Source organism: Camellia sinensis, chromosome 12 (genome assembly GCF_055761805.1).
Source record: "Camellia sinensis isolate YWXY chromosome 12, ASM5576180v1, whole genome shotgun sequence".
Lineage (NCBI taxonomy): Eukaryota > Viridiplantae > Streptophyta > Magnoliopsida > Ericales > Theaceae > Camellia > Camellia sinensis.
The window spans coordinates 115713134-115728337 of NC_138972.1; the positions used below are offsets into that span (position 1 = coordinate 115713134).

The window sequence follows — 15204 nt, forward strand, 5'->3', positions numbered from 1 at the left end:
TCTGTAAACAGAATAATTCGAATCTGTCTTAAGATTGTTGGATCAATCTTCTGTGTAAATAAAATAACTTGAAAAAATTCAAACAAAATAAATAAATAACATACCGAATTTATTTCGTTGAACCGAATAAATAATTTAAGACCAAGTCGAGTGTGTGACACTCTGTCCTTAAGACAGATTCGCCCCGCTGTGGTGCTTACGGTTGAGTGGCGTCTATCTCCCAGGATACAATGATCTTCACAAATTTATAGAAGCACTTCAAATAAATTTGTTCGGCGAACCAAACCTGTGATCTATACTCTCTTTAATTTATTCTAAAACTAGATATGAAGAATAAATGCACTAGAGAAAAATAGGACAACAATAAGACAAAATATCAAACTATTTTTCGGACTGCAAAATCAGATATACGAACTGATTTGTTCGGATCCCTGGACTGCTGAAAAAGATTTGTATATATAGGCAAACAAAGTCCCTCAACGGTGCAACCAATTTAAATGAACGGATGCAATTATCTAAAGAACAGGTGCACAAGAGTGTTCAAATAAATCTGACGGTTTGTACCAAAATTTCAAAAAAGTGTCCGTTGGTCAAACGCAACGCACGAACAGCTTTGGAACTTTATATAATAACAATTAGAAATATATATATATAAAACTAATGGAAAACAATTATTAAACTATTTTGAATAGTTTAATCATTTTTTAAGAAATCACAATTTGAATTTAGAATTAAATTAAATTATCACAATTACAAATTTTAGAAAACCACTTAAGAATCCAAAATTTGAATTTAGAATTAAATTAAATTCCCACAATAATTTTTATTGAAAAAATTCAAATGAATTTTATCTAAAAAATTAATGTTAGATCCGAAAACGACGTTAACTTCCCATTCACTCATAAATGGTTTTGACGTTCCGTCTTCACCGTGTGACTTGCCACGCGGCAAGGAACACGTCGCCTCTTCGGACTCATCCCAAAGACGTTTGGGACCCACTCAAATTGAGCTAAAAAATATGCCTATATTAAACCATTTTTCCAACAATATATGTATATATATGTTGAATATAAGTTGATAAGAGAACAATACACAATTCTGCCGTTTTTTCTTAACAAATATAACTATATTACGAAGGCAATACATGTTCGAAAATTAAAGTATCTGATGATAATATAATATTACAGATTTATAATGTATGAATATAGTAACATATAAATTTATATTTATATATATTTTTATATATTTGTATATGTAGACATTGATATATATAAAATATCACAAAAGTAATATATGAAATCTTTTACAATAATATAATACAACTAACAATAAGAAGTTAATTATTCATAATTAAATAGTTGGTCATAATGTAAATGTTTAGTATTACATTTTTGTGTGTATGCACCATTTTTTAATTAAATTATTAAATTCACATAAAAATTAAAAATAGTTTGTGAATAATTTGTGTGAAATTAGAGATTAGAGCATCTCCAACAATTAATCAAATAATTCATCAAATTTGAGTAAAACAAGTACAAAATCCTTTATCTGATATCAGTCACTCCAACAAAGCTATCAACAAACCACCGGTCGTCCTACCGGCCAACCGGCAAGAGCAAATGCACCACTGTTGAAGTGTTCCCTCTGAACGCATTTGAGAGAAAAAAATGATGATGGCTTGCATTTTGGTTTTAATTATATGAGCTCCACTGCTCCTCCTTTCCTCCTTTCTCTCTCCTCACTCTTTGTCTCTCTCTAGACCTACAGGGAAAATGAAGGAATACGGTGTTCTTTGATGGATACTCTTCAATCACACATAGAGAGAGAGAGAGAGAGAGAGAGAGAGAGAGAGAGAGAGAGGTGCTTGATAATGGAGGTGCTGAGGTGGTCGACCTGTCAATGTAAATTTTCACAAATTTTTGCTATAAAGCAGTCATTCGAAGGGACATCCGATTGGTTGTCTGGTGGGTTCAACTCAATGGCTATGCACAGTGAATTGCTGAAAGGGGCAAGTCATCCTCAGTTTGGTGAAACGTTTGATGTTTTTTCAATTTGATACTATTTTAGTGCAACCGTTGGAGCACAAAAAGCACATCTATTTTATCAAATTTAAATTTGATGATGGATTTGGTGAACGGTTGGAGATGGTCTTAGTGGAAAAAGATTTAAAAAAAGAGAAATTTATAGTGTTTTGTTTAATTTATTTTTTCAAACTTTTGCTTTGAATTTTTTTGATTTTCATATTTTTTTTTTGTCTTTACACTGTTTTTTTTAATAACCCTTTTATTTTCTTTTTAGATTCACTTAATTTAATACTTTTTTTTTTAATTTACTTTTAGATTTAGATTCACTTAATCTAAATATACTTAGAAAATAATTTGTTGTGTATTCTTGTTAGAAGAAAAATTATTAATATTAAATATAATAATAACAAAAAAATATAGGAAAAATTATCCATAAATCCTATATTGAAAAAAGTTAAACCATTTAGTCCTTTAAGTTTTTTTGTATACCATTTGGTCCTAATGTTTGTCCAGATTTTTGAGGGTTTTATTTGATTCCATTTATTTTTACATCAATACCCTTTTGAGGGTGCGATTTCTCTCTCTCTCTGCAACTATTCATCAATGGCGAAAGAGAGAGAAGAAGATGTTTGTTGTAACACCAACCCAAAATGGTAAACATCAGATTGAATAATTTTGGGTGGGTGTTTATATGTTTCAAACATCAGCCTTGTCGATACCTACTATCAGATCTTGAACGTTCCATCTCTTCTCCTACGTACACCGGCCAATGCCCCTCCGGTACAGTACCGGATCGGAGTTTGGATCGGCGAAACTTCCCCGAACGGAACGATTCCATCACTTCCATCGTTCCACCACCTGGTTCTCGTTTTTCTTCCTCATTTCAAAACCCTATCCCCCACTTCACCCTCTCTCTCTCTCTCTCTCTCAAACCCACATTTATTTTTTATCATCACCCGAATATCTTGTATCTCCAAACAACTCTTTGCTTGCTTTGTTCTTTTCAAATCGAATCTATTCCATTAGTTTTCTCGAGCACCCAGTTGTGAAAAATGGATTTTTTGAATACCCATTTGCCTAAAATCGAATCTTTTTCTTCTTTATCACTCTCGAATCTCTCAAAACCTTGAAAAAAAAATGGATTCGTCTGCGTTTTAAACCCTAGACAGAGGCCTTTTTCACGAGATTCTGATTAATGGGTAGAAGTGATTTGCAAGTTTTGGAGGTCAAAAAAGAAGGGTTTTTCTCAAGTTCTGGATTGGGCCTTCAATGGAGTCTCCCAGATGGGTTTTGATGTTGTTTTGATGATGATGTTTGATGTTGATCATGGCCTTGATGTCGATGATGTCTACCACTGATGTTGATGATGGATCGGTGTGGATCAGAACTAATGTTCATGATGTTGATCATGGCCCTGATGTTTATGATGTCTAGCATTGATTTGATGATGATTTCCTAATTTGATGATCCTTACTTGAGTTTTTTCTTTGTAAAAAACACAAAATCATTACTGGATTCAGAGAGAGATGGCTAATGTTGGTGATGGCTAATGTTGTAAAAAACACAAAATCATTACTGAATTCAGAAAGAGATGGCTAATGTTGTAAAAAACACAAAATCATTACTGGATGTTGATGATTAATGTTGGTAATGTTTGATGGTTGATGATTTTTTTTTAAAGTTTGATGTTGTTGATGTTTTTTGATGATGTTTTGTTGATGTTTTTCTGATGTTGTTTTTTGATGAAGTTTTTTTTAGTGATGTTGGTGATGTAGTTGACGATGTTTGATGATATTTTTATGATATTTATGATTTTTTTTAGTGATGTTGGTGATGTAGTTGATGTTATTGATGGTGATGAACACCAACCAAAAAAAAGGCCATTAACATCGGCGTAACGATGTGTTTGGAAGGAAAACAAACATCTACAGAGTTTTGGGCATTTCAGTCAATACCACGTTGGGGTTTTCCTCATTTACCCTTACTAAAAAGCGCAAAACATAGTGTAACACTGGTTATTTTGTCATTAACATTAGCTTTGGATTAATTGGATCATAAGATAAAACATAGGACCAAATAGGTCATAAGATAAAGATTTGGGATTTATTGGTGCATCTCCCAAAAATATAATAATAAAAATTAGTACATGTTTGAATTTATAATTTTTTTTTTTACCAATATTATTTAGATTATTAGATATTAGATTTTCATGCAAAAGTTTAATTTAAATATAAAATATGAAGCAATTTCAGAGTTTTTAATCACTAAACTTGAGAAAATATCAAAAATAAAAAACTGAAAAACATATTTAAAAAATAAAACCAACACAAGTGGTTCTTGTTTAGAATTTTTACATTATACCTTAGTTATTAAAGTACCATATAAAATATTATAGTTCATAAAATATAATTTAAACAAAAAGAAAGTACATAAAGATAACCTGCAAATTTTTGAGATGCAATACAAATCTCTATTTTAAAAACGCATGCGTTTTTCTCTGTTTAGACTCAAACGAATACATACAATTTTAAGATTCAACCAAAATTATTTATAATGATTTGTTCCATGATGGACAATTGTAAATATTATGTATATTAATATAAAAGCAGCTATAGAAAATAAGAAAGAATAATTATTTTTTTATTCTTCAATCATCATCAATATAAAAAATAAGATGACCGTTTTTTGTGTGTTTGTTTTTGATAAGAAATGAGATAATTTGTTTATATTTATATAAGACTCTTGGAAGCAGATATATTGTTTTTGAGTATTCAACTCAAAAAATAAAGAGATAGTTTATATAAGACTTGACAAATATAGTAGATTTGAAAATATAAAATGAGAATTTTTAAATATATATCTATATATATAAAACAGATTTTTTACACTTATATAATAATAGTAGATGTGCAATTCATGTTGGTAAGTTACTTTCTACCAGATTTCCGGTTTTCTTCTTCTATCAGTCATCAATCACCATTGTTATTAGGAAAACATCAAACACCAAACATCTCTTTATCTCTGCAGAAACTTCCAAATTACGACCAACCTACATTGGCTGGAAGTTGCTGAATCTGAGCAGCATTGTTACTGATAAATTAAATGCATTAAAAAAGCAAGAATATTTGCAGATTGTGATATGCTCATCATAAACAAGTTTCGGCACATAATGAGCTACAACCTACTCTGTTTTAAATATCGGCCAATATCTACTACAATACATATCAAGATTTTTGAACTGTCGTTGATACAGATTTATATCCCAATACCATTATTTAAAACAGGCTCCATATATCAGCTGCGACCTGTCCTCCATGTGTTGCAGTAGGCTCTTTTTACAAATAAAGATGAAATTTACAATTGGGGTCTCCAATTACTGTCCAATAGTGCCAAAATACACATCTAAAATTTTACATGTTACTCTCAAAAAAATAAAATAAAAAATTTACATGTTGAATTCTTTATAGGTGCATTTCTCTCCAACGTTGAAAAGCATTCAAATACTCGCAACAGAAACAGAAACAGAAACATAAAATATATTCTCCCCTTTTATCAGATGCAACAATACACTACTCAGCTTGACAAATTTCACTGCTTGTAATTATCCCACTAGTGGGAATATTTGAAACCATGCTTGTAGGCCAAGCACATCAAGAACAACAAAGTCAATATGTTGGAATTAAAAGAAAACCATTAGTTAGTTGCATCATAAAAACATAACAGTAGAAATGACAAACAAAAAGAAAGTTTTAGTCCTACAACAACCATGATTTACGTACTACGTACAATCCCTAATACATAAGGCCGGAAATTGAGACTCCAAAGGTAACCAACTCCTAAGCTTGCTTTAAAAGCCCTGTTCTGCTCCAAAATTCTGTTCTTACACCTCTGCCGCGTATACCTACATCAAGCAAGTACTATTATAATAATCACACCATCACAAATTCAAAGTACAACTTCGTAATACTGATCAATAATGATCAAGCAAGTCGTGCAATGCAACTATGGAAAGGACAAGAATTATGCTATAAGTACAATGAAATAAGCAACTACGCACGAGCAATTCGACAGAAGTCCACTTATTTTTGTCTTTAATAGATTTATTATAAGGAAAAAAAAATCCTTTTTTTTGGGATCGTCTTGTTTAGATGGATCCTAAAAAGCGTATAAAAAAAGAGTTCACTAAAGACAAAAAAAAATAAGTTGACTTTTAAGTTGCAATCAAAAGAAACCTAGAATTCAACATTGACCTTAGTATGGCTTACAATCAGATAGTTCTGTCACCAATGCCGACAAACTCAACTATGGCATACAAGGAGTATCAATTTAAATGTCTTTGAAGTAAAAAGGGACAAATTCCTCAATGCCAAACGTGCTTTCAACAAAACGAGTAAAAGATCAATCATGTTGTCAACTTTATTTAATTCACCAACTTATCACCCAATCACCCATCCTTCAATGGACATACAAGCTCGAGCTTTATCACCATAAATAACTCAGAATACAAAAGATACTAAGTTGCAAACCAATCAAAACAAACACTTAAATTGGACCCAGCTGTTCCAAGACATACTGTAATTAGAATAACTAAATGTTCTAGACAACACATATCATATTTATTGAACTACCATTAATACATAAATTGTACATAAAAGAGAGTTCAAAACACAAATACAACACATTTTGAAGTCTAAAACTGTTCCATTTAATCAATGAAGACCATATAGAACAAATACCTCACTTGGGGTTTCTAAGGACAATAATCACAGAATCTCCTCGGAGGAACATCTTGCTAATGAACCGATCTTTATTAACTGGGTGGGCTTTCTTCTTGCCTTTCCCAGTCTTCGGTACCTGAGAAGAAACACAAAATTTAAACACAAACTTTAGAATCTTTAGATGTGGAACTTGCATGGTATTCAACATAATAGAATTAACAAATGGAAAAAAACAAAAAAACAAAAACAAAAAAACCCAAGATTTGTCAAAGATGCAGAACTAACCTCTGTCCACATCTCTCTAACATTTTCCAGAACCATGTTGCAGTGCCGATCGAATGCTCTCACACGGCCCAAAAGTTTTTTGTTGTTCCTGCAGTTGATAAGCACCTGATTGTTGCAGACGAGTCACAGATGTGTCATCAACAACCAAATACACAACAAACCCAGTGATAAAAAGGAAGCAAATTAAAATACATACAACAATTCCTTCTAGATTTCACAACCCATGTCTAGACAGTTGAGAGCTCCAAGGGCAGAACTAGGGGATTTTTTTTTTATTTTTCATTTTTTTTTAAAAAAAAATAAATAAATAAAAAATTCAACATGCCACAATAACAATCCCTTGTTAACGATTTAAGGACTCATGGCCCCTCTCTCAAAATTTCACCAATATAACAACAATAACGCCAATTTGCAGAAACGAAGATTTTGTATTACCTGTGTGTTATTTTTAACACTCATCATCAGAACAGAAAGAGGTCCGGTGCTGAATTCCTCTTCTTCAGTCTTGGCCTGTTGCAAACAGTTTCGATGAGCACTATGAACTATGTATTATAAGAAGAGTACAAAAACAGAAATATAGCAAGTAAAAATTTCAATGAAAAGTATTTAACAGGAAAGTGAAAAATGATTGTAGGATCATAGGTCCAACACATGTATATGTATCTATACACGTATACATGTGTGTATGCATGTAAAAACCATATCGTGAATAAAACAAACGGGTCCTGCAAATAAAATATGAAAACACTTTAATAAACACTTAACCAAATCTACTTTCAATTTCAACAACCCTCCCCTTTTATATTATTTTCTATATATATATATATAAATAAATAAATAAACTCATTTATTTCATGTACTAATACAGTATTAGTAATCTTGACCAATCAATATTAGTACATGAAAATGTTTTTCAAACACCATAGTTGGGAAGACTAATTACAAACTTCAGCACACCTAAACAAATTTGACCTTTAACTGAAACCTAGTTGAAATCATATCGGGTCCCCTCAAAAAGCATTTTAAAAAATAAGTTACATGAGAGTGACAGACAAATAAAAAGACAAATGTATAATGAACAACTAGCAAAGCCATATTGATTGACGTTCAATGAAAATAATATCTTGTGTTTTTATAAGCAATAGAAGACTTCATCATATCGACAGTTAGATTAATAAAGAAAAGGAAAGACTAATTCTCAATTGCACAAACATATTGCAAGCGATGATGAAATTTACTAAACAAAAAAGAAGTAAGAAAGAGGACTAACCATCTAACCAGTGCAACTACTACTGCTAGTATTGCTACTACTACTACTACTAATAATAATGATGAAGAAGAAGAAGCGCAAATATATTTGCAAGTATAATAAAAGATGATGAAATTACTGAACAAAAAAGAAGTAAGAAAGAGGACTAACCATCTAAGCAGTACAACTACTACTACTACTACTACTACTACTACTACAATAATAATAATAATAATAAAGGGCAACTTACAGTGGCATCCTCTTCCATTGGACGACTGCAAAAAATAAACATAAAATGCAATTAGTAACCTGCACCCAAGTTTATCGAATAAAAATGAACTAATAAATAGTTCTATGCCACAGACAAACAGTAAGTGAGAATGGGCTCGACGGTTTTGTCCACAAACTAAGCAGCAAACAATTGTTATGCAAAACAAAAAAATAAGAAGTTCAACATAATGAACAATTCAATTACTGTACTACATCCTTGTGTTATGGTTATTCATTCCACCTTAGATTGGCATAGATAACAAAAAGGTTCTGTTTTCTGTACTTTTTGTTTCCCCACATAAATTACCTAGTTATATCACCAAATGTAGGAGAGGCTTACAATTGGTTGAGTAAAACACAAGTATTGCATTATTGCACTTTACAAATGCACAAACAGATAATGATGAGAAAAGAATAATGAAAATCTCTATGGGCGTCAAAATAGAGTAACTATGTTATGTTGTAAAAGTGCTTGAAACAACAGGGGAAATAGTGGGTTAGCAATTGGTGTGTCCACCTAATGGCCATATATCAGTTGATAATGGGCTCATTAACAAATAAAAAATAAAAAAAGACTAGTAACATTGTAAGGCTAGACTGGCAAGTGACAAAGAGATCTTCCCTTCTTTGCCACTTCGTACAGTACTGATAAATTGCCCTTCATAGTTTTAAAGACAATGACCAGTAGTTTGCTTACTAAATCATAATACTCAATGCCCTCATGAACTTCAAGTGATAATTGCTTATAAAAGCATACTTTCACTTGTGAATATGAAATTTGTAACCTAAATCGCCAGTGGGTAACATAATTCATTGCAAATAACAACTGATTATCACGTAAACATATCAGATCCAGTACAAGTAGAAGAAAAAAAAAGGGTTAGACTGCAAAACCCTAGTTCGATACGTATATATAAGATAGTATCACATATAGAACCCTAGGAATCAATATATAAAGAAATTGAAAGGCCAAAGATACCTCATATTGAATCAGACCAAAGAACCTAACCTGTAACAACAACAACCACCAAAGGACGCATTAAGGTTAGTTCAATATCGCAAAACCCTAGGATACAGAAAAACTGGGGTTTAAGACAGAAAATGATTGAAAAAAGTTAGGGTTTTTTTTTCTTCAAATAAGCTCAACGATGGATGCATAGAAGAAATTCAAAGATTTAGAGCCTAGAAATCATGAGAGAGATTACTTACAGGGTTAGGGTTTAGAGCTCTTTCTGCTTCAATTCCACTCACACCGGTTTAGGGCTTTATTGTCAAGAGAGGACTAAAAAAAGGTCTCGCAGCCAAGAGATTTCACAGTTCCCACTATAAAACGACTTTTTGGCCGGGGCTCCTTTGACAACAAGTTATAAATTTATAATTAATATATTTTAAATGATTTTTTTTATTATATATATATATAGTGTAAAAGGTAAGCAGAAAGTGAAATTTTTTAAATTTTTTTTTATTTTATAATTTGTTAACTTTTAATTTTTTTAGCAACTTTTTAATTGAAATGTCTACTTATCAAACACGACTTAAGTTAATTATTTAAATTTTAAATTTTAAAAATAAGTAAATAAATTACCCTTTGCTTCATTTAAGTGATGGGTAGCGTGGATGAAGGTTTTCAATTGTAGGCGTGGGAAGAGGGAAAGGAGATAATGGGAAAATGGGAGTGAATGTTAGGCTTATTTTGGAAAAATATTAAAAGTCATCTTTTAATTCTCAAAAATTTTGAAAAAATATTAAAAGTCATCTTTTAATTTTTAATTTATTTTCAGTCACATTATCTTTTACATTTTTTATATATTTTTTCAAAATAAATTAAAAAAATTAATTTTTAATTATCTTCCAAAAATAATCCTTAATGTATTGTAAGACAACATTTTATTAGATAATAATGTGGAAAGTTGAGAAGGGAAGAAATTATTTTATTTAAATTTGGTTAACATTGACTTAAAAATATTATTATTTTATACGAAAGTAAGTATAATGAAAAATATATAAAAAATTTTAAACGTTCTTAACTTATGTCATAAGGGCATCTGTTAATAATATCCATTTTATTTTTGATTAGTTCAATTTTTTTGGAGGTTTAGAAACCAAATTAGTAACATATTTTTCTTTTAGGACTAGTGAAAAAATGCTCATACTTTTATAGGGTAAAAGTGTAATTTACTTTATTTTTATGGGGAACAACTATAGATGTGAGCACGTGGAAAGTTGCCAACTCAACATGCTGAGTTGCTAGTAGGGCTGAGCAAGAAATTCATATAATTCATTATCCGATTTGGTCCAGTCCAATCCGGTATGTTTGAATAGGTTTTTTTAATCCGTGGTTCGGTTCCAAATTAGAAGTTTAAAAATCCGTAGGCCACGAATCGATTTCTGGATTGAACCTTACAATTCTAGATTGGAATCGATTTAGACCGTATACAAATTGTCTATATTTATATTATAGACCCTCCCATATAATATCATTTATTATTCCAAATAAAAGTTAAACCCTAACCCTAATTCAACATATCACATGCTACTGTTTCTCACACTCTCATCTCTCTCTCTTCTTTTTCTCAGACTGTGTTCTCTCTCTATTCTTGTGATTTCATCTCAGATTAGATCGGTAGATTCTATCTCATATCAGATCGGTAGTGGCTTGGTCTCTTTCTCTATCTCTATCTCTTTCTCTTTCACAACCAATGTTTTCAAACCTAACCGGACTGACCGGTCGAACCAAGCCTTCTTTTGTTTTGAAAAACCCTCTAAACCCGAACTAGGCCAAAAACCGACCTTATTTGCAAAAATCAGTGAACAGGTGTCGGTTCTTGACCAACCCCTTTTTTCTTTCTTCTTTTGCTCTTTCTTTCTTTCTTATATATATATATATATATATCAAAATTTTGACTAACAACTTTTCCTTCAAGTCTCCTCTCATAAGGAGGAGTCTCATTGGAAGCTTGTAGAAATTATGAAAATCTATTCATATTTGTAGAAAAAGTTTGTTGGAAGATAACCTAAAAATTCAATGTGGGATTCAATCAAATTGTTTGAATCATATTTGATTGGAGGGGGAGTTGAAAATTTCATTTCCTTCCAAAATTAAATCTAGCATTTAATCAATTTGTTTGGAGGGAATGTTAAATTTTTTTAATTTCTTTAAAACTAGTGTCTTTTTTTTATTTATTTATCAATTATGACTTTATTAAATATTATTAGTAAATATTATGCAATACTTCTTTTTATTATTTCAGTAATTATATATATTTTTATTTGTTTATAATTTATAATTATATTTTTAATTGTGACGTCATGGTTCGATTGCTTCGACCCAACAGTTGAACCAGTAACTCGTCCACTCGGTCCTTTTTCTGGTTCGTTCACCAGTTCAATTTTCAAATCATTGCTCTCAATGACATTGTTTTTCACTTTATCATTTAAATTACATTCACGTATTGTGTTATTTTTTTTTACTTTAAACTGACATTAATTTTTTTGCAGCTCTAACAAATGTCGACATTACTGCCGAAAAGTGATTTGGTTTGCTATGATGTGGAATTTGCTATTGCTGCTGCTGTTGTGCTTTTGTTTGTTGCTGCTGTTGCTATGCTTTTGTTTGTTTGTTGTTTTTCTTTGTCTAAAACTAGTCTTCTTATTGCTTTTACTTGATGCTATGTTTAGTTTTAATACAGAGGAGAACTCTGCTTTGTATAATGTGTATCCAGTTTTATTACTTTTGTTTGTTACTTTTGTTTATTGCTTTTGTTTGATGCTATGTTTATATTTTTATGAAATTAAAATGTTCTGTATTTTTTTTGTTGTTTAATTTTATGAATCCGTGGTCCTTAGAAGTGTAAAAATGGCTTGTGGCTTGTGGGTGGCCTGAAGTGGGTCCGGCGCGTTTAGGCCCGGGCCCAAGCCTAGTACGAGGCCTTGGGCCTGGGCCTGGGCATCGTTTTGAAGCCCCACCCATCGGCTCACTCAAAGCCCACTCAAAAGCCCGCCCTTCCTAGCTTGCCCCATGGCCCAATGTTATTTTTAATGGAAAATAATAAAATTTTGGTGAAAAAAATTTAAAAATTGTTTAGGCCCATCTAAGCCCTCCCAAAGCCCGAGCCCAGGACTAGCCCGCCCAAAGCTCGAATACCCCTGGGCTTGGGTCTAGGCCTAGTTTGTTTGGCCTGTGGACCAACTCGGCCTAATTTTTTATAGGAATCCACAAGACCCGACATAGGCTTGGCCAAAATTACACCCCTAGTGATCATAAACTGATCCAATTCGTCTTTTAATAGATTGGTTTTACGATTTAAACGGATTGGATTGGTTCTAATTTTTTAAGAGCCGTAGATAACGTATTGATTTTGGTTTTACACCAATTCGGACCATGCTCACCCCTAGTTGCTAGCCACATTGTCCAAAAGCAGCGTGTGATATCTATTTACTATACTTTGATGTTTTTGGCTAGGGTTTTTCTGTAGAGAGCCGGATAATGCTAGGAATATCAAATTGTGTACCCCATATCTATGTAAGACATTTGATTATTTGTTTAGTAGAAAATTTGAGAGTGCATCATTTGGTGGGGCGCTATGTGAAAAATATAACAGTGGTTCAAAATTGAACTAAAGTGAAAAAAATTATGATAGTTCAGAGACCAAAGTGAAAATATAAATTTGTTAGGAACCAAAATGAGAAAATTGTCCTACATTAGGGGTAAAGTATAATTTACCCTTATTATTACTAGTTAAAATTTTGAGATTTTTAGTTTAAGATCCCCGATATTAAGATTTTATACGATAAAAGACATGTAATATTTTTATACTAGCTAGGGTTTTTCAGTATTTTCACAGAGAAATTTCGGCATAGAGAAATTTAGAATTTATCCATGACGAACTAAAATTTCTCTAATAATATTATTGAGAGATCTTAATTAATAAGAAAAAAATATATTGAACCTCTTTTACTATAAAAAATTGGAGAGATGTTTCACTAATTTCTTTAAAAATTAAATAACAAAACATTGGCCTTTAACATTTGTTACTAAAATTTACCCAATAATAATAATAATAATATAAGCATACTAATAATCCATATAAAAAAGGGGGAAATTTAAATTTAGTGTAAGTTTGGAAAATTTATTACAAATAAATAGTAAATTTTACAAATATTAATAATTAAAGAGTTTAAATGTTAATTAGAAAAACGCATGTAGTTGTATTTATTTCCATTTTTATATTAGGGTTTTCATTTTTATGGGATATTTTTATATTAGTGTTATGTAATACTAATATGCCTAAGTATGACATTTATTAAGTAATATTTTGGGCAAACTATCAATATGTTATAATAGTTTGACTTGATTTTCATAAAATCATTTGAAAATAAGTCTTAATATAATCGTTTTAAAAATAATTTTTTGTGACATTTTTTACGTATATCACTAAAAATTGACAATTAGTAACTTTTTTGCCGCGATTATAAATTGTCGCTAAAACTTATAATTAGTGATTTTTTTTTTTGTGATGAATTTTTCAAATTGTCGTTAAAAGTTGAAAATTAATGACTTTTTTTTCGTAACAATTTTTTAATATTGTTGTTAAATCTTATAATTAGTGACATTTTTTAACAAAATTTTTGAACCGTCACTGAAAATTAATTATTAGTAATGTTTTTTAATGATGTATGATAAAAAATACATTAATGATGTATAATTAATGTTTTTCAAATGTTAATTAGAAAAATGCATATAGTTGTATTTATTTCCATTTTGATATTAGCGTTTTTATTTTTATGGGTTTTTTTTTTTTTTATATTAGTGTTATGTAATACTTAAAATGCACAAGTATGACATTTATTAAGTAATATTTTGGGCAAACTATCAATATGTTATAATAGTTTGACTTAATTTCCATAAAATCATTTGAAAATAAGTCCTAATATAACCGTTTTAAAAATGATTTTTTGTGACATTTTTTACGTATATCATTAAAAATTGATAATTAATAACTTTTTTGCCGCGATTATAAATTGTTGCTAACATTTATAATTAGTGATTTTTTTTTTGTGATGAATTTTTGAAATTATCGTTAAAAGTTGAAAATTAATGACTTTTTTTTCGTAACAATTTTTTTAAATTGTTGTTAAATCTTATAATTAGTGACATTTTTTGACAAAATTTTTGAAATGTCACTGAAAATTAATTATTAGTAATGTTTTTTAATGATGTATGATAAAAAAATACATTAATGATGTATAATTAATGTTTTTCAAATGTTAATTAGAAAAATGAATATAGTCGTATTTATTTCTATTTTTATATTAGCTTTTTTATTTTTATGGGATTTTTTTATATTAGTGTTATGTAATGCTTAATATGCATAAGTATGACATTTATTAAGTAATATTTTGGGCAAACTATTAATATGTTATAATAGTTTGACTTAATTTCCATAAAATCATTTGAAAATAAGTCCTAATATAATCGTCTTAAAAATGATTTTTTGTGACATTTTTTACGTATATCACTAAAAATTGACAATTAGTAACTTTTTTGTCGCGATTATAAATTGTCGCTAAAACTTACTACAATTAGTTTTTTTTTTTTTTTTGGTGATGAATTTTTCAAACTGTTGTTAAAAGTTAAAAATTAACAAATTTTTGTCGT

General features: G+C 30.2%; 1 protein-coding gene across 1 annotated transcript; it reads right to left on the minus strand.

The window, feature by feature from the left end:
• Positions 1–5602: 5602 nt before the first annotated feature.
• LOC114286558 (uncharacterized) lies at positions 5603–9940 on the minus strand. Its single transcript, XM_082897613.1, has 7 exons — positions 9756–9940; positions 9526–9555; positions 8527–8551; positions 7463–7537; positions 7028–7132; positions 6761–6878; positions 5603–5925 (listed from the first exon to the last, which is right to left on the minus strand). The coding sequence occupies exons 2-6, from the start codon at positions 9528–9530 to the stop codon at positions 6762–6764; spliced, it is 327 nt and encodes a 108-aa protein (XP_082753739.1). The 5' UTR covers positions 9531–9555; positions 9756–9940; the 3' UTR covers positions 5603–5925; position 6761.
• Positions 9941–15204: the final 5264 nt, after the last annotated feature.

Bases quoted from the DNA above. Each gene is read 5' to 3' on its own strand.
- LOC114286558 (XM_082897613.1), bottom strand. The intron at 7,538-8,526 runs GTAAGTTGCCCT...TGTTTGCAACAG, and splicing joins CAATGGAAGAGGATGCCACT to GCCAAGACTGAAGAAGAGGA. The intron at 7,133-7,462 runs GTAATACAAAAT...TGCAACAATCAG, and splicing joins GTGTTAAAAATAACACACAG to GTGCTTATCAACTGCAGGAA.